At 34.6% G+C, this 19,134-nt stretch overlaps 2 protein-coding genes across 2 annotated transcripts; both read left to right on the top strand.

Moving 5' to 3' along the window:
• Nucleotides 1-1,305: 1,305 nt before the first annotated feature.
• On the top strand, nucleotides 1,306-5,187 carry LOC110922708 (replication protein A 70 kDa DNA-binding subunit A). Its single transcript, XM_022166937.2, has 3 exons — nucleotides 1,306-1,689; nucleotides 2,638-4,807; nucleotides 4,927-5,187. The coding sequence occupies exons 1-2, from the start codon at nucleotides 1,406-1,408 to the stop codon at nucleotides 4,802-4,804; spliced, it is 2,451 nt and encodes an 816-aa protein (XP_022022629.1). The 5' UTR covers nucleotides 1,306-1,405; the 3' UTR covers nucleotides 4,805-4,807; nucleotides 4,927-5,187.
• A 1,304-nt stretch (nucleotides 5,188-6,491) lies between these two features.
• Nucleotides 6,492-12,762, top strand: LOC110922709 (telomere repeat-binding factor 4). The gene is made up of 7 exons (XM_022166938.2): nucleotides 6,492-7,096; nucleotides 7,479-7,533; nucleotides 11,383-11,477; nucleotides 11,645-11,735; nucleotides 11,830-11,913; nucleotides 12,085-12,328; nucleotides 12,415-12,762. Exons 2-7 carry the CDS (start codon nucleotides 7,480-7,482, stop codon nucleotides 12,450-12,452), a joined length of 606 nt encoding a protein of 201 aa, XP_022022630.1. The 5' UTR covers nucleotides 6,492-7,096; nucleotide 7,479; the 3' UTR covers nucleotides 12,453-12,762.
• The last annotated feature ends 6,372 nt before the right edge of the window (nucleotides 12,763-19,134 follow it).

Consider the following 19,134-nt stretch of genomic DNA (forward strand, 5'->3'; position numbering starts at 1 on the left):
TTATGAAGTTCGGCAGAACTTATTAAAAGTATTTTTAATAACATTGTAAATGAATTAAAGATAAATATGAGTTATTCTAGAGTCATGTTGAATTTTTGTTCTTAGTATTTTTCAATCGAATTTTATTTTATAAACCTTTAAATTTTAAGCTAAATTAATGTTGAATTTTGTTTCTTACTATTTTTCAATCGAAATTTCTTTTATAAAACTTTAAATTTTAAGCTAAATTAGTGAGTTTATGCGTTCTAATTTGCAGTGAAGATCCTTATATGATGGTACTAACAATGACGTTATCTTTGTTTTGGAAATATAGCATTTTAGAGGGTTATTATTGAATGATTCTTTTTTTAATTGTATTAAACTTTTTTTTCTCTAAAACCTTGGTCATATCTTTTAATCAGTCTTTCTTAAATATAGTCTTTATTATTTTCGAGGTATACTAACTTATATACACAAAGTATCAAATACAAATACGTTTATCGTACAAAACGTATGAATAGCGTGGAAAAATAAAACAAAGCACGGTGATATTTTCGTAATTATTTTACTCGTAGAGTAATTATTAAAATTACTTTACAAATGATCTTGTAGGGTAATTTTATAAAATGATCTTTTAGGATAATTTGATCTTGTAGGGTAATTTTGATCTTTTAAGGTAATTTTGTAGAGTATTATAATTACTCTACAAATGATCTTTTAGGGTAATTTTGATTTTGTACGGTAACATAAATACTTTACAAATGATCTTGTAGGGTAATTTTGATAATTACCCTACGAGTAAAATAATTACGAAAATTTCACCGTGTTTGTTTTACTTTTCCATGCCATTTGTACGTTTTATACGATAAGGTTATTTGTACAAGATCTTTACTCAACTTATATATAGTAGTTAATAAAAAATAGTTTTTGATAAATTATTATTATTACTACTATTATTTTTTATTTTTATTGTTTTACACAATAAAAATATCTAAGTTATGAAACTTCTTATACACGCTATTGAATTATATAATTTCTAATATACTAACTTAGTGTAAAACAGAGGTTATATCACATATCCATAACCTCTATATTTTTTCTTTCTTTAAATAAAAGATAGTTTTTATAATTAAAATAACTCGAAATTATACATTATTATTATCTCTCTATTGAATAAAAGCTAATTTTTATAACAAAAAAACAATACAAGTGCAAAAAAGAAAAAAGATACGGGGGTTAGTTTTAGCAGATTTAGATACTACAGGTAGGCTAAGTGCAATATTCAGCCACTATAAAATAGAGAAGTTGGCGCTCACAAAACAAAAAAAAGATTCATTTCCTGTTTTCCCTCTCTCATACTTTCTCTCTCTAGGGTTTCCAGAATTCCAAATCTTCTTACACACACAACTGCAATTAACCTCCATCAATGGCGGTGAGACTAACGGCAGGCGCAATATCGGCGATATGTAGCGGAAATTGGCAAACGACGGACGCGAAACCGGTGATTCAGGTGTTGGATGTTCGGCAAGTTCAGGTGCAAACTGTTTCCGCAGAGAAGGAAAAGTACAGAGTTCGGATATCTGACGGATTGTTTCATCAGCAAGGGATGCTTGCTACTCAACTCAACGATTTGGTTAAAACTCAGCAGATACAGAGAGGCTCTGTTGTTCAATTGAACCAGTTTGTCGCGAATACGATCCGTGACCGCATGTATGTTATATTTTACTTACTTTGGTTTTGATTGATTATGTTGGTTTGAAATTAGTGTGATTGGTAGAATTGAATTAAATATTTGCTCTTAGTTAGTATGTTTATGCATGTGGTAGATTGCAATTAGGGATGAGATCAGTACTTCTACCGGTATGGAATATGAACAAATCTGCGTCCCTACTGAATATATCAGTACGGTACCAATACCAATACCGGTATCTTGGTACCTTATTCGTTTCGGTACCACTTTGTTTTTTTATTTTATCTTTTTGGCACTCTTACGTGTACAAAACAGGTAAAATTGGTACGGGTACCAATACAATAGCACGGGTAAGGTAAAATCGGAATGAGTACTAAATAGGTAAAATCAATATGAGTTCATAATACCATATGGAAATAAAGTATAGTATCAAATTCATTCCAAAATATAACTGTTGGAATTCCTTGTTTAAGTTCTGTACCAATTCCATATACTACCGAAAAAGTACCCATACGCGTAAGTATTGAATACCAAAATACGAATAACTTGGTACTGATGCATGTACCAAACAGGAAAAATCCGTACCTGTACCGGTACAGGTATGTACGCGTACCGGGTATTCAGGAAAAAAAATATCATCGCTAGATTACATTGATAAAAGCATTATGAAGAGATTCACATGTTAATTCCTGTTTGATTACTTTGCATGTTAATCGTCAAGCCACCTGCAAGAAAATTTTGGATTTGTGTGTTTTTAGTGAGGGTTGAATGATGTAACACATAATGATAAAGCATAAACATTTAAATTTGAAACAAAAAAACTGTTTATATATATGAAATAAAGCGTAAAAGTTACAATTGGTAGCCAAGATTCTGACTGTTAAATTTGGATTCCACCATTCCAGTATGAACTTGTCACAGGTCTGCAGTATATAATTTCTTCTGACATTTTTTATTTACTTTTTCAGGATTATTATAATCCTTAATGTTGATGTGATTCTGCAAAGTTGTGATATTATCGGTGATGCGAAACCATTCTTATCTACTCCTGGCAGTGACCCATCTACATTAAGGTCTCCTGCACCTATGCAGTCTAACAATCAACCAACCGCAACTATGGGTGGGCCGCAGAACTTCATGGGCTCTGTTCCACGGCCGAATCTTGCTCTAAGTTCTCCAAATTATCCACCTCGACAGGAACATAATGCAGGTGTACAATCTTATGCTATGTCACATGCACCTACAATGCTTTCACGCCCACCTGCAAACAGTTACATGCGTCCAGTTCAACCCGTTCAACCCACACATAATCAGCCTCCTCCAATGTATATGAACAGAGGGCCCACAGCAAGAAACGAGGCGCCACCTAGGATTATCCCCATTGCTGCTTTGAACCCGTATCAAGGTAGGTGGACTATCAAGGCCCGCGTGACTGCAAAAGCCGAACTTAGACATTACAACAATGCAAAAGGAGATGGCAAAGTTTTCTCTTTCGATCTTCTCGACTCCGATGGTGGTGAAATAAGAACAACATGCTTTAATGCTGTAGCCGACCAGTTTTATGACCAAGTTGAAGTTGGTAAAGTTTATTTCATTTCGAAAGGTAACATTAAACCGGCTCAAAAAGCTTTCAATCATTTGAAAAACGACCACGAAATTACACTGGATCATATGTCAACAATACAGCCGTGTTTAGATGATGACCGGTCAATTCCGCAACAACAATATCATTTCCGTTCTATTGCAGAAATTGAAAACGTGGAGAACAATACTATTTTGGATATCATCGGTGTGGTTTATAGCATAAAACCTTCGGTATCCATAACAAGAAAAAACAACACTGAAACGTTAAAGAGAAGCCTAGGTTTGAAGGACATGTCTGGAAGAAGCGTTGAGTTGACTTTATGGGGTAACTTTTGTAATCAAGAAGGTCAGAGTCTTCAAAACATTTGTGATTCCGGAACATACCCTGTTTTGGCTGTGAAATCCGCTAGAGTCGGTGAGTTTAACGGTAAAAACGTTGGGACCATATCTACAAGCCAGTTATGCATAGAACCGGATTTTCCAGAGGCCCATGAGCTCAAAACATGGTACGAGAGTGTCGGAAAAAACACTCCATCGGTTCCTTTATCGCATGATACTATAGGCCGAACCGATGTACGGAAAGTTATTTCCCAAATTAAAGATGAGAAACTCGGGACAAATGAGAAGCCGGATTGGATCACAGTCAGCGCCACTATAACGTTTATAAAAGTTGACAACTTTTATTACACAGCATGTCCGCTCATGTTGGGTGAACGAAAATGCAGTAAAAAAGTTGTAAATAATGGTGATGGAAAATGGCAGTGTGACAGATGTGATCGGGCGGTTGACGAATGCGACTACCGATATATACTTCAGTTAAATATACAAGACCAGACTGGTTTTACATGGGCAACTGCGTTTCAAGAAACCGGTGAGGACATAATGGGAATTTCTGCCAAAGAGTTGTATGACATAAAAGAGCAAGACGATGAGAGATTTGCAGAAATTATTAGGAGTGTTCAGTATGAGAAGTATAACTTCAAGTTAAAGGTGAAAGAAGAGAGCTTCGGTGATGAACAGCGTGTGAAGTCAACTGTTTCGAAAGTCGAGAAGATAAAATTTTCGTCAGACACCAGCTTTCTTCTGGATTTGATTAAAAAGGAGGACCTGAAGTTTGAAACCCCAATTGGTGCATCAGCACCTTTGAACAGTGTTGTTACTGCTAGAGGCATTGGTCAACAAGCCGGTTTACCAGCAAGTTCAACCGGTCAATTTGGGAATCATTATCAACAAAGCAGTTTACCAGCAAGTCAAATGGGTCAATATGGGAATCAATATGGTGGTTCTAGGCATGGTGTTAGCTGCAACAGCTGTGGTGGTGTGGGTCATAGCTCGATGAACTGTCCAAGTGCGGTAAATGGTTCGAGTGGAAGATTTAACAGTATGTCATCTACAGGTGGAAACAGTTCGAATTGTTATAAATGTCATCAACCGGGACATTGGGCTAAAGATTGTCCTGGTGTGAATAATGTTTCTACAGTCTATGGTGGTGGAAATGTGGCACCGGGACGATATGGGAGTGCGTCTGGTCAATATGTTGGTGGTTATTGACAGGTATAAACTCACACACAGACACTAATGATGTAGTTAGTGCTTTATTAGTGATATTTTTCTCTTATAATTGCAGTTTATTGTTGAATTTTGATGTAAGTTTGTTGACATGAATATTGCAGATTGCTGTAGCAATAGAAGGTCAACTGTCTCAGTTTTGGGTTTGACTTTTTTTTATATTAGTTTAGTGAAGAACCGTACAGTTGGATCCTTGAACATGTTTATTCTCAAGTACTGTTTTTCTTTTCTTGTTTTCGGACTCAATAATTGACTAACCGTTGTGTACATAGATCGTTTAAGCTATGTAAGTTATGGTATGTGGTTTGTATTTAACTTCTATGTTTAGTTACGGTGATTATGGGAGAAATGGTGTTCTTGGAGCTTAACTTTTATATCAGAATGTTTTGAATCTTTTTATGTTCTTGCTTGCTTCCTATTATGTCTCGCGGCATGGTCTACAGGTGTACAACCCGACAACCATACCAGATTCGGATCCTAATTCTAAATCGATCTGAATCCAAAATTTGAAACCAGTTTGGATCCAATTCGCCGATTTGAAACTGGGTAGCAGCATATGAAGTTTGAATCCAGTTTAAGAGTAGCAGCATATGAAGTTTGAATCCAGTTTGAGAGAACCGCAAATTATATAAAACAAATGATTTTCAAACTGATCCTATCGGGTAATGGTTATTCTTAGAAACCGATTCTCAAACTGAACCGCGATTTTGGTTGTTCCAGTTTTGACTTGATTGACTTGATCTGCACCGGTTATAAAAGTGATACAACTTCAACTATCAAAAGCTTATTGGTGACACCTAGTCTCAAAGGGATCAATTCTCATGGTTGCATTGTCCGGGAGTGTTGAGAGAGATGCCGACAAAGATGTCCTCGGTTGGTATAAAAAGCCCCCTTGAAGAAGAACAACATAATGAAAACATAGATCAAATACCGAGATTAAAGTAAAGAAATAATTTAATGGATTTGATTTGAACTTCTTTACGTGTGCTCACTTAGGCCCGGGTATTATACGCCGCAACACCGCCACATACTACTCCCATTGGTGCCGAACGGTATTGGACTCATATTTGTCCATTCTCCTCACGCGGTGCCGGCACCTCACTCAAGCGTATTTCACATCTTTCATCCGGCTCATGTTACATCAGATTTAGCCACGTTAAACATCCCGCGAGTATAACACATGGACTTATAAAAGTGAGATTTCATACGTAGACTCTTTTAGTTGCTCCTTAAGCAATGGCGAGCTCACCTCGGAAACTCTCACACTTAATGGTTTTATAAACAATTAAATTAAAGAGTAAAATGCCCGGATAGTCCCTGTGGTTTTGTAAAATAACACCTATAGTCCCCAACTTTTGGAAATTACATCAGTGCTCCTTGTGGTTTGACAGTTTGTTACTCGGATAGTCCCTAGAGTGGATGTCCGTTAGTTTTTTCCGTTAACTCCATGTAAAATGACCAAATTACCCCTTGCTTTATTAAAATATAAAAAAAAATAATTAATCATTTAAAATATCAATTGGGCCCCACAATTAATTATTAATTATTAAATATAATATATATAACACCTCACCCCACTCTCTCTCTCTCTCTCTCTAGTAGTCCGGCGATGGAGGTTGTGAACGGTGGTGGCCTTCAACGGATCTGGAAACGATGTGGTCTCCGGTGGTTGTAAGCGGTGGCGGCTTTCAACAGATCTAGATACGAGGTAGAACAGGGTTAGGTGACGGGGGTGTAGTGGTTGTGAGCGGCGACGACTGGTAGTTTTCTAGGTTCCGATCCCGGGTGGTGGGTGATGGCGGTTAGAGGTGGTGGAGTGTTTCTGGTGGGCGATGGAGGTTAGAGGTGGTGGTGGATGTTATCCGGTGAAGGGTGACATTGATGGCGGTTCATAAGTGGTGGTGGGTGTTTGTTATCCGGTGAAGGGTGACAGTGATGGCGGTTCATAAGGATGCCACAAATTCAAGTCAAAACTCGAGACACCAACAGTCTCCATACTCCCACTAGCACCATTTATGGACTCAACTCCACCTCCGTTCAAGATCTCATCAAATTGTGTTGCAAAAAGTTAAACCTGCTATATGTTGTAAAATGTTAAAAAGCTCTTAAAGAATTATTGTTATAGAAATTCTTGTTCCTGTGGATGCTAATTGCTAATTATTGCAGTAGGCAACTAGATGGTGCCCTTTTTCTGGCGAGCGGATCTTGGCCGGCCGGAGGATAATGTTTGGTGTTGCCGGAGAAACAGAACAGGTGGAGATGGAAATCAAAGAGGTGGGCCCACATGAATTTTTTAAAGATTAATTAAGTTTTTTTATTGCTTAAAATGTTTTGTTTTCATTAGTAAGGGCATATATGTAATTTTACAGAGACTTAACTGAATAATTTAACGTCCATCCAGTGTAAGGACTACCCGAGTAACAAGTAAATAAACCACAGAGAGTACCGGTGTAATTTCCAAAAGTTGGGGACTATAGGTGTTATTTTACAAAACCACAGGGACTATCCGGGCATTTTAGTCTAAATTAAAATTAAAATAGTTTCCTTTCATATATAAAATAGTTTCGAAAAGATGTTTGATATAAAATGAAAACAAAAAAATTTACAACTCCTAATTTCTTTGTTCAACTCCTAACTTGCTCAATATCTGCAACAGAATGCGCGGCGCCGGTGGAAGAATATTCAGACGGATCACCGTTTCTACTCTCAAGGTCTATCTCTATATATTATTAATATTATATCTTCTTTCTTTTTGCATCATGTCTTCTCGCAAGTTGCAAACCCTAGCATTCACAATTCATTTGATTGATAAACTTCTGCCGATTTTCATGCCTTTGTATGCTTGCACTATGTTATCAGTCCAATGACATCATATAATTTTGTTGATGGATGGATGCTGTGTTTTTATAGGATCATCATTCATCTATCCATTCAAGATATGAATGGACCTGAAGTTGAGGCAATTCTTGACTTATTGATATATATATTTTTAGGTTAAATATGTTAGATTCTTTGTTTTAAAAGGCGCGTCTAGGCGCAGGGGTTGTCGTTTCAGGCTACGTAAGGCGAGCGTTTTACATAAAGCGCAGGCGAGACGCGATTTTCAGGAAAAAAATGGCGTAAGGTGCAGGAGTGGCGTTCACCTCATGTGCGTGGCATTTTTTGTGCAGCAAGATGTTGTACAACAGGCTGTTTAGGTTGTAGGTAATTAATGTATTAAAACATATATAAAGCTTATTTATAGCTAATTTTTTGGTAGGGGATGCTAAAAAGTAAAAACACATGAGATACATACAAAAAAAAGTATTATAAGCACTTTGCGCCTTGTGTACCAAAAGTCGAAAAGCGTGCTGCTTTTGCGCCTCAGTTTTAGACCTTGTCGCCTCGTTGCCCTTCTCGCTTTTATAACCGAAGTTGGAATGTGTCTGTCCTGTTAGGATCAGCTCCTATTTTCCCTTTGGGTGTTATTTCTGATAATGATGAGTTGTCTGGATGCCCTACCCTCCAAAGGAGATGATGAAGTTCCTCATGAAATGCATGATTCTTAACAACTAATTATTATTATTTGAGCATTTGGAATTGAGCTACATTATTCACATGAAGTGCTTGCAAGTTTTGGCTTATCAGTGAGCGCAAACTCTTTTATAGAAATTTAAGGATCTAGAGCCTAACTATTAATCTCAGTCACGAATTGCTCCTTAACCCGCCGCAGCTTGAGTTTTAGCAAATTATGTTCCGTCTTTATCTTGTAGATGGACTTAAGAGTATCACGTGTGCAATATATATGTAGCATTTCATCGTTAAATAGAGGCATGCCTTTGAGAATAGTTGTATTGGTTCACTATTATTTAAAATGTGTTCTAAGATTCAGGCGTAAATCACTCAAGTTCTTACCCAATTCTTTATTGGTTTTCTCGTCGTCTTCCACCACTATAAAACTATAGAAAGAATTCTTTACTAGATGATGTTCTCTTATAATCCGTTTATTACTAAGGTGGTTAATAACCAGGATTCCCTACCATATACATCCACTTAGTAGTTATGGTGTTTAAGTTTGCTATACGTATGTATATATGCTATAGAAAACAAAATGTGTAATAGAATATGTGAATGATGGAGTTCGGGATGGATTACGATACATAGGGCGAAAGCTTAATTTTTATTCTTCTTATTGTTGAAATAAACAATATGCTTCCCATTAAATACAGTGTTTGGTGAAATATGAAATATATTAGCACAATGTAATACGATAGCTTAATAAATTGTAACTATTTTGCAGACAGGGGATGTAGTATCTTTATTTAATTAAACTATATCCTGTAAATTTGGAAACAGTAATCAAAACAAGAGTTATTCGACACGGTTTATGGGTGAAAAAGTTGAAAAAGGATAGTTACTGAATTGAGGATATGTCGGTGATTTTTTCATTTTTATCAATTTCATACTATTGTAGTGTTGATCTAATGGTCTGGAATGAGTCCGGAATCTAGGATAAAAAGGAGATCAACTCCGACCCTTGAATGTGGTTCTTTTTGATCCATTTCATTTATTTTGTTTGTTAGACCAAAACAATTAAAATTGTCGAAACAAGAGTCATTTGACACGGTTGTTGGGTGAAAAAAAGGGAATACCATGGTATTGGATTTGAGGATATGGTGGTGATCCGTAGCTGTCATGGAACCAGTGGTTTTTTATTTGATCAGTTTCATATGAATGTTGATCTGACGGTTGGAATAAATCCGGAATTTAGGATCCAAAGGTGATCAATTCCGATCCTTAAATGTGGTGCTTTTGATCCTCCATTACACGTCAAGCCCTTGGATTGTTAAACCACCTGCTATGGAGCCACGCCCCGTCCAGGTGGCATGGATGGCGGCGTGGTGGGGCGGGGAACACCGGCGGAAGGGGCAGAGAAGGGGCATGGGAGGGGGTCGGCGTGGAGGAGTTCACGGCGTGAAGATGAAGGGTGTTGGTGGGGCCCATGCTCATCAACCAATCAGATTTTTTTTTTATTTTACTTTTTTAGATTTTGATATTATTATAATAGGGCGTGAAAGGGGGTGTAACCATAGTAGGGGTTGGTGAAGGAAAGTGTGGTGATGTGTCAGTGAGGTGACAGTTACTTTATGATGTGGCAGTGGTGTGGAGCATAGTCACATAAATCGCTCAATAGGTCACGATATACGATCCGGAACGAGCGTACCGATTCGCGGTACGAACGCGTTCCGGGAACGCTCCAAATCGCGAATTTGACAGTGAAATTAGCATTCCGAACAATTAATTGAGTCATACCTGTTGATATAGGAATCATGAATTCCTAATTTGCGAAACACGTTTCTTGAGTATTCTGACTAGTGACTTCCCTCATTCCCATTCTCAATTCGCAATTCCGATTTTTTATTGAAATGTTGAACCATTGTATTTGGAAAGAAAACCAAAAGGTGGAATGTGGAAGGCGATGAAAGTGACGGCAGTTGTTTTTTTAGGGTTTACAATGCATCCTATCATTTCCTTTATGTTACAGTTTAATCCTTAATGTTACAGTTTTGGTCAAATTTAACCCTGATATTTTCTAATTTGTTTATTTTCTTCTTTTTTGAGTTTATTTATTGTACATATAGCTTGGTTAGTTGTACATTGAATGTTTAAAAGAGTTTTAGTGCTTCTTTATGTTGTAACCGTACCACATTATATGCTACATCGTACCGAAGCGATCCGAAATGAGCCTACCCCTCCTCGTACCGAATTTTAGGGACCTAGCGAATTGCGATCCCGTTTTACGTTCCCGTACCGGAGCGTACCGCGAACCATGTGACTATGGCGTGGAGTGAAAGGGCGTGAAACCATAGCGGATGGTCTTATTGACCCATGGTAGAATGACTTGTAGCCCTCTAGTGAGGTATTAAATAAGGGTATTCCACGACAAGAAACAGAATCCGATTTTATACGTGGTGACTATCAGACGAAAGAGAAAACCCTAGGGATTTATGGCGCCGAAGAAGTGGTGGACATCTAAGGAAGAAGAAGCCTTGAGAGCTGGTGTTAAAGAATATAAAGCAGGAAACTGGAAAGATATTCTTAAAGATCCACGATTTGCTTCTATACTGGCTAATCGAACGAATATCGATCTCAAGGTTTTTCTTTTTGTTTTTGTTACTTGCAAGCCCTTGTATATCATCGATCGTGAATCTGATCCTGCTTGTTTCTTTTTATGTGATCAAATTTGTTACTCGTGATAAATGTTGATAAGGATTGTGTAGGAAAGAGTTTCAAATTGTGATTATTCCTTTTCTGAAACCTATATTGATTTCATGATACCGATAAAAACAGATCTGGATCTACATACATCTACGTACAAACAATGAATTTTTGAGTTATTACTTATATGAGCTCTGTCTAAAGAGGGCTTAAGATACATCTTTTATAAACTTCTCAATATATAGATTTTGTAATGCATATACACATATCATGTATTTATACCTCTAAATTGTATTTAGGGCATTTGTTATACCTGTGTTTTCACATGGTATGGTTTAATTTTGTTATCATTCTATGTGCAGGACAAATGGCGAAATATGAATGGAGGTGGTTGTGTGTCTGGCGGCAGAAGCAAAGCTAGTACTTCTCGCCCGCCGGTTAAGAGAATAGACCGAAAGTATGTTTCTTTTGAACTGCTTTAATTGTATGTTTGTGTTAGTTGCACTAGCTAATTATTAGTTAATATAATTAAATATACTGTTATGAATTTATCGATCTCTATGACATAATATTGTTTTAGTTGATTGATAATATCTATTTCCATCTTTAACGCTCTTCGACCAGGTACAAGTACAATACAATGATTTACGAGTCTCTCAGATACATTGAAGATCCCAATGGAACTGATGTCGATACGATGATTAACTTTCTTGAGGTCAGAATATATTCTTTTCGTTTGTATATGTTTCAATTGGTTTGTGCAGAGGGTGATCATTTTTTAAGTTTATTGACGTTTACACTTGTTGCAGTCAAAGTATGAGCTACACAGTAACTTTAGAAAATCATTTATTGCAGCGCTTGAAGCACTTGAGGTGAAAGGATACCTTAAGAAGGTTGGTAACTCATATCCTAAGTTATATGTTTGGTTCTGTCACCGTTACTTTTACCATCTATTTTAGCATCTGCAGCTTGTAGTATTTGAGTACTTTTATTATTATAGTGCTATGACCTGTAGAAACTACTACTACTTTTTTGCAATCATATTTGATATTAATTACATGCAGGTGAATGACCGCTACAAGGTGAAGAAGGGTAGGTCTTCGGGTGCTAAAACATCCCGACAAGAGGATGTTAGGACAAATACTGTTGATACTCGAGAACATCCTGCAAGTGTTGCCATTAGGGTGGCGTTAGCTGAAACCTATGAATACAAGGTAACCAAACTTTGTGAAGATAAAAATAAGCTTGAAGAGCTGCTGGATGAAAGCGTAGCAATGTTAATGCTTGCGGAAGGACTCTATGAACAATGTAAATCACCTTACATTACCTTAAATTATTTATTTTAAAAAATCTTCTTCTTTGAAATATGACCATATATCTATTCTATACCACAGGCAAAAAATACGGATCGGTTACTTATAGTGCTGTTTAAAAGACTGGTTCCAGTGGTACTGGTAATCTGGTGGTAAAGGTTAATGATGCTGAGTTGGTGATCATGTTGCTTAATCTTTTTTTCCTTCAAGGAGAGATGTATTGTTGTTGTTTTCAACTCTTGTGGATTAGGCAAACTCAAAACTTTAGTTCATGTTTTCTCTCTTTTTTTTTTTTTTTTTTTTTTTTTTTTTTTTTTTTTTTTTTTTGGTGCTCTTATCTGGTGAATCAATGTGAAAATGTTGCAACATGGAAATTTCCCATATTTGAATAATTGGGTCAATGTAGATCACCTTATGTAGTCTTTATCACATAATTTGTTTGAACCATGACTATAATTGGGTCAATGTAGATCACCTTATGTAGTCATTGGCTTGGTTTATGGGTTCCTCGGGTTTTGCAGTCCGGTAATCCAAACTGCAAAACCCAGAAGGAAGAAAAAAATCATCATCATATATATCCAACACCTTTTAGCATTCTTGTTGGTCATTTCAAAGTTGTGTTGTTGCTTGAGGCTTGAGATATGTTTGCGTTCAAGGGTATTTATGTAAACTGGTCACTTCAAAGTTGTGTTATTGCTTGAGGCATGAGATATGTTTGGGTATTTATTTATGTTAATAAAGATAAAAATGAAAACTTAATAAATAAATATTTTGTTGCAAATTTAACAAAGACAATTTAATAGTTCAATTGTTTAAAGCCTTTTAACTTTTTAATCAGAAGGTCACAAAATATAAGAAGCCTAAAAATCAAAATAAAATATAGGAAAAAAGGTTCTGGTCCTGAACATAATAACTGCTCAGAACCCATTGGATCAAATAAGAGACTTGTTCCAAGCAACAAAGTTTTTCAAGAACTTACATTGATCGATTCGTGTCTATCAATATTGTTATCTCTAGACTAGAATAACGTTTAGCAATTAATAAAAAGAAAATCAAAATAAATATTATGAACACAAGAAATGTAATAATGAACAAAACGTGACATGTTTTTTTTTTTAGCAAAGGGAAAATGAATTTAACATAAAGGAAATATAGATAATGTTTCTTAAGTGACATCTCTATCCATGACCATCACATTCACATGAGGATGTTAATTGTTAACATGGGTTCAGGCCTACATTTGACCCATGTCACCATTACTTTTGACACTCGAATCGATACTCCTCATCTTTTTTTATTACTAAGGTTACTGGATTTTAGTAATCCTAAGCTTCATCTGTTGGTCGATAATAATCTCAACTTTAAAAATTTCTCCAAACGATCACAATTTGTAAGAATTTGGCCTCCATCAATCCTTTTCTAACTGCAGTGCACTTGAATCTATTAAAGAGCCTACACGTGCACTTGAATCTATTGAGGAGATCAAATTCTTATATGTTAGAAAAGGATCGATGAGGGCCAAATTCTTACAAGTTGGGATCGTTAGAGAGAATTTTTAAAGTTGAGATTATTATCGGCTAACAGGTGAAACTTGGGATTATTACAATCCAATAACCCTTATTATTATAATAGTTCTGGTATTTCTACCGCATAAAAACTAAAGAAATCATCATCATCATCATCATACTCAGTAAATCCCACCAATAGCAAAGCAAAGGTAGGGTCTGAGGAGGGTAAGATGTAGACAGCCTTACCTCTATCCCGTAGGAATAGAGAGGCTGCTTCCAGTGAGACCCCCGGCTCGATAGTAGTTTTGCATCAAGCCTTGGACATAAGGCACATAAAAACTAAAGAAAACTGCGTGGTTTGCCAATTATATTGAGTCACTTGTTGATATAACTTCGATGATATATGGTCGGTCACAATGTAGTCAGAAATTTTTTCCTACGGGTTCGGAAATTTTCCAGTGTTCTATTTAAAGGATTCTACGGGTTCAATGATGAAATTTCTACAGGTACGATTTCAAAATACACCTATATATAACACTAACAATTTTTTGGTATAGGTTTGGTCAAACCCATACCCTTCTATGTAGCTACGCCCGTGAGCCACATACTTGTCCAGTTAAAAAAGTTTTATAATATTTAAAAATTCATCGGATACCTTTTATTTAAGATACTAACTTGAAAGATATCGTTACATAGGACATGTCAATTTACTATATTTTAATAGAATTATTTAATTTATAGGGTTAGGATATAATAGAAAGTTTATTTGGCTAGTAAGTAATCTTGATCATCCATTTATTTAATCAAGTACTAAGATTAAATGATGGAAATTGAAGCTAAAAAAAGAGCCGCGTGGGTTTGTTTAGGGCATTCTAGTCAATCCAAGGCAATAATTTCTCTCTCCTCCAATTCCCTCCCCATTTTTTAAACGCTAATAACTCTTTCATACGACATTATTTTTTTTTTAAAAATTGCACCAAAAAACAAGCGTTTTTTATCTTTAAAAAGAGTATACTATTGCAATATTTTCGAAATTTTTTTTTGAAAACCAAATTGCATAAAACGCAATGGAAAAACCCAGTTGCGTAAAATGCAATGGAAAAAAAAACCTAAAAATGACATTTTTTCAAAAACGCAATACACCAAAAACACAAGGAAATGCCTTATTTGTAAAACGTGATGGCCAGAAAACACAAAGAAATGTCTTATTTCTAAATTTCTAAAACGCAATAGCCTAAAAACACAAAAGAAAGTGTACTTTCTAAAACGCAATGAACTGAAAACACATAAAAATGTGTTTTACCTAAAACGCAATGCACCAAAAACACAAACAAATGTTTTATTTCTAAAACGCAATGGCCAGCAAAACACTTAAAATGTCTGTTTTCTAAAACGCAATGGACTGAAAACACATAAAAATGTGTTTTACCTAAAACGCAATGCACAAAAAACACAAAGAAATGTCTTATTTATAAAACGCAATGGTCAGAAAACACTTAAAAATGTCTCCTTTCTAAAACGCAATGGCCTAAAAAACAAAAGAAAGTGTTCTCTCTAAAACGCAATAGACTGAAAACACCTAAAAATGTGTTTACATAAAATGTAATGACTAAAAACACTTCAAAAATGTGGTTTTCTAAAACGCAATTGCCAGAAAACACATAAAAATGTCTTAGTTCTAAAACGCAATGGCCTAAAAACACCAAAGAAAGTGTTCTCTTTAAAATGCATTGAACTAAGACAATAGTTTTGTCTGTGAATTGTCTGAACCAGTAAGTAGGAGATCAAAAACTGTCTACGAATGCAGTTTTCCAGAGGCAATTTACAGAAAAATAAATTTTCTGATGCATTTCTCTGCCCCTTGGATCCCGCCAGGGGTTGCCGCCCCTGGGACCCTGCTAGTCTGCTACCAGGGGCGCTGCCCCCGGACCCCCGTCAATATCGTAAAACGCAATGACTAAATCAAAAACCCAGATCCATAAAAATGAAATTAAAGAATTTCTTACATGGATCAAAGTCGGTTTCTTCAACGATTGACAAATTTTGAATGATAGAAACACTTATCAGCGATCGAATCGAACGGATCGAGTGATTATCTTCAAAATCACAGGAAAAACGAGATTTTGTATGAAATTAAACTGGGTTTTCTTCAAAAAAGTTGAAGAACACGTTGATCGGGTGTTTGATTCAATGATTGGTGACGAAAATCGCACTATAATGTAGTGATTATTGAGATAAAATAATTTTTTTATTTGATTCTCACCCTTAATTTATATTTGAACGATGTATTAGGTCGGTTGTGTGAAAATGATGATACGGACATTTGGCCATTCCAAATATATTTTAAGAAAAAGATCTTAATTTATAACATAAAAGCAAAATGTGTTCATTGATGTAGTGAGTTCAAAATAAATTAATAGCATCTATAAATTTTATTTAAATATAATTTTATCTGTAAAAGATTAAGTAATACATTTAGTAAAATATTATTTTGTTTATAAAATAGTAAAGCTAATACTGCCTCTATTTTCTAAATCCTGATTTTGATGGGTATGTTTTCTAAATATGTTTTATTTGTATATAAGTATATTTATGTATTTATATAATGTTCATGTTGAACATGATATACAAATTAATTCAATGGATATCATATGAATGTCTTTTATTATATAACTTATAGTTTTGTTATTTGTTACGCTTCACAAAATAGTTTTTGCTTCATTTTGTGTTATTAATAATAATATAATACATATATTATTTATAGCTTTGTTTTTTATTCCTTTTGGACCATGCGTAGTGGTAAGGGTGAATAATGCCTCCACCATTGGATGTTTTCCGTCAGTGGCAATATAGTCAGCAAAAGGTATTATTGGGCGTTTTTTCTAAAATGGATGTAGTGGGGATATGTACATTATGTTAAAAGGGTGTAGAGAGTTAAATAAAAATAAAAAAACCAACCAAAAAAGCTATTGGCCCAAAAAAATGAAGCTTCAATGTGATTGGTCAAACTTTTGTCCCAACGATGTGATTTAAAACACGCCAAACCAAAACAATTGGTCAAACACGCCCAGGAGGCGGTGTATGGGCGGGATCGGGCGTTTTTTTTTTGGGCAAATTTTGGAAAAACCATGCCCACTACGGGTGGTCTTAAAAGTATTCGTTCGTGATAAAGTCATTGAATCTAATTTATAATAAAAAACTCCAAATAATGCCATATGTCATTCTCTCATTCAACCTCATAAATTTTATTCATATTTATTTAATATATTTCTTTTAATATTAACAATTAATATATAAATATCACTTATCTTAATCTTTATCCTTATCTTGATCTAAGATTAATCAATAACTTCAATATATCACATGACATTTTCTCCTCCAATCTTTTAATAATATTATTAATATCTAAATCCCATATCTAATAAATTATTAATATCTCTTGAACCAATATGAAAATAATTAATTCACAAATATTAAACTAATCAAAGAATAATAAATAAACTGAAACAAATCGTGTATTATGCTGATAATAAATAAATATTTAACCATTAACTAGAGTTTACTCTATTAATATATAATATATAGTTTATTCAAGTTTTACAAATAAAATGTTTAACATTTTTTTTTTGTAATTTATGGTGTTATACATCATGTATAGGTTTTTTTTTCTTTTTTCATTTCTAACCCAAAAATTTTTTCTTTTGCAATTTAGACGCTTTTTTTTTTTTTTACTTCCAACGCAAAGTTTTTCATCTTTTGCAATTTAATCTCAACTCTTTTTTGTTTTCAATTTTGATCCACAATATTTTTCATCTTTCCCAAGTTTTTCATTTCGTTCTAAACTTTGTGAGTTAACGCACCACAACGTGCGTGTGAGGTTCAACATTTTTTTGTATATTTTTTTCCCATTTGACTAGTCCGTCACAACACATCTATTTTTCTCCATTTGACAAGTTTGTCGCAATGCGCGGGTCCTGAATTGACTTGGTTATTTTTTCTATGTTTTACGTTTCGGTTTAATTTCTCTGCAACGAGCGTGCGTGATTCAAAGATTTTACCTCTGCTTTTCGCTCGGCGTTATGTTTTTCCGTTTTTATTTATTTTGTTTTTACGGGCATTTCTGATGTTAGTGGTCGTTGATAGTGGTATAACATTGATACTACTTGACACAGTTTTACGATAACCGCTGCAACGCAAGGGCTTAATACTAGTACATTATAAACGAATCATCTAGAAGGAATTGTCACATGTTCTAAGCAAAATTGATATAATTAATATAATCATAAATATATAGATTATTAACATTTTAGTTAAAAAAAAAAATCTAAGAGTAGTGATAATGGTGATGGGTGTAGACTGGTAGTTGAGGAATGAGGATTCAATATTAAATCATCAATTCAGCTAAAGTATATATTAACTCTTGTTGGCAACTTATCATATTTTAATGTTGAATTAATTTTAGGATAATAATGTGAAACCGCATTCAGATTTAGAGTCGAAGACAAGGTGCTCAGAATCTCTGTGAAGAGCTAGGGTTGTTTGACAACTATTAAGTGCTAGTGCTGAACTAGTAAGAAGTCTGAATCATTAAGAGCTAGTATAATATTTAACTGTTCAGGGACAAATGTCTGGCCAATTCAGATTAGAAGTCTTAACCATTCAGAGGCAAATGTCTGAACCATTCAGACATTTGCTCGCGAAACAAACAGGCTGAACCATTAAGTGCTGAACCAATAAGAGGTCAGAATCATTAAGAACCCCATTAAAAAATAAACAAATAGCCCCTTAGACATCTAATAGCTTTAAAACAAGCTAGCTTTTATATTCCAGTATTCCACTCAAAACTAATCATCCAACTTGTTTATAAGTATGTCTCATTGCATGTGTAGCGACATAGAAATAGATTATTCATATATTAATTTCTACACCATATCATTGATTTTGAAGAAAAAAACAGCTGTATTTGTAATTCAGTCTTGAGAAAAACTATACACCAAAAATTACTTATTACAAAATTATAAATGAATTAATTATAGTTATTATTGATTGTATTGAAATTCTTGTAAATCAATCTTAAAAAAAAATTATAAACTAAGGTCAAAGTACTGGTAGAGATGGTGTCATACCTGTATATTTATAAAAGACTAAATTACAATTTTTGTCAAGCATAATTACGTATCAAGTCATTTAAAAGTTTTACTTCGAATCGCTATCTTTACTAATTTACCAATTCACAAAAATTCAGTTTTTATTTTTTAATTTACTTTTAATCGCTATTTTTTTATTTACCATT

This window comes from Helianthus annuus, chromosome 17, assembly GCF_002127325.2.
Source record: "Helianthus annuus cultivar XRQ/B chromosome 17, HanXRQr2.0-SUNRISE, whole genome shotgun sequence".
In the NCBI taxonomy this organism is placed as follows: domain Eukaryota; kingdom Viridiplantae; phylum Streptophyta; class Magnoliopsida; order Asterales; family Asteraceae; genus Helianthus; species Helianthus annuus.

Excerpts from the sequence above, each read along its gene's own strand:
- LOC110922709 (XM_022166938.2), top strand. The coding sequence starts at position 7,480 with ATGCGCGGCGCCGGTGGAAGAATATTCAGACGGATCACCGTTTCTACT. Across the intron at positions 11,478-11,644 it reads GTTAAGAGAATAGACCGAAA|GTACAAGTACAATACAATGA; the intron begins GTATGTTTCTTT and ends CTCTTCGACCAG. Across the intron at positions 11,914-12,084 it reads TGAAAGGATACCTTAAGAAG|GTGAATGACCGCTACAAGGT; the intron begins GTTGGTAACTCA and ends AATTACATGCAG.
- LOC110922708 (XM_022166937.2), top strand. The coding sequence starts at position 1,406 with ATGGCGGTGAGACTAACGGCAGGCGCAATATCGGCGATATGTAGCGGA. Across the intron at positions 1,690-2,637 it reads AATACGATCCGTGACCGCAT|GATTATTATAATCCTTAATG; the intron begins GTATGTTATATT and ends TTACTTTTTCAG.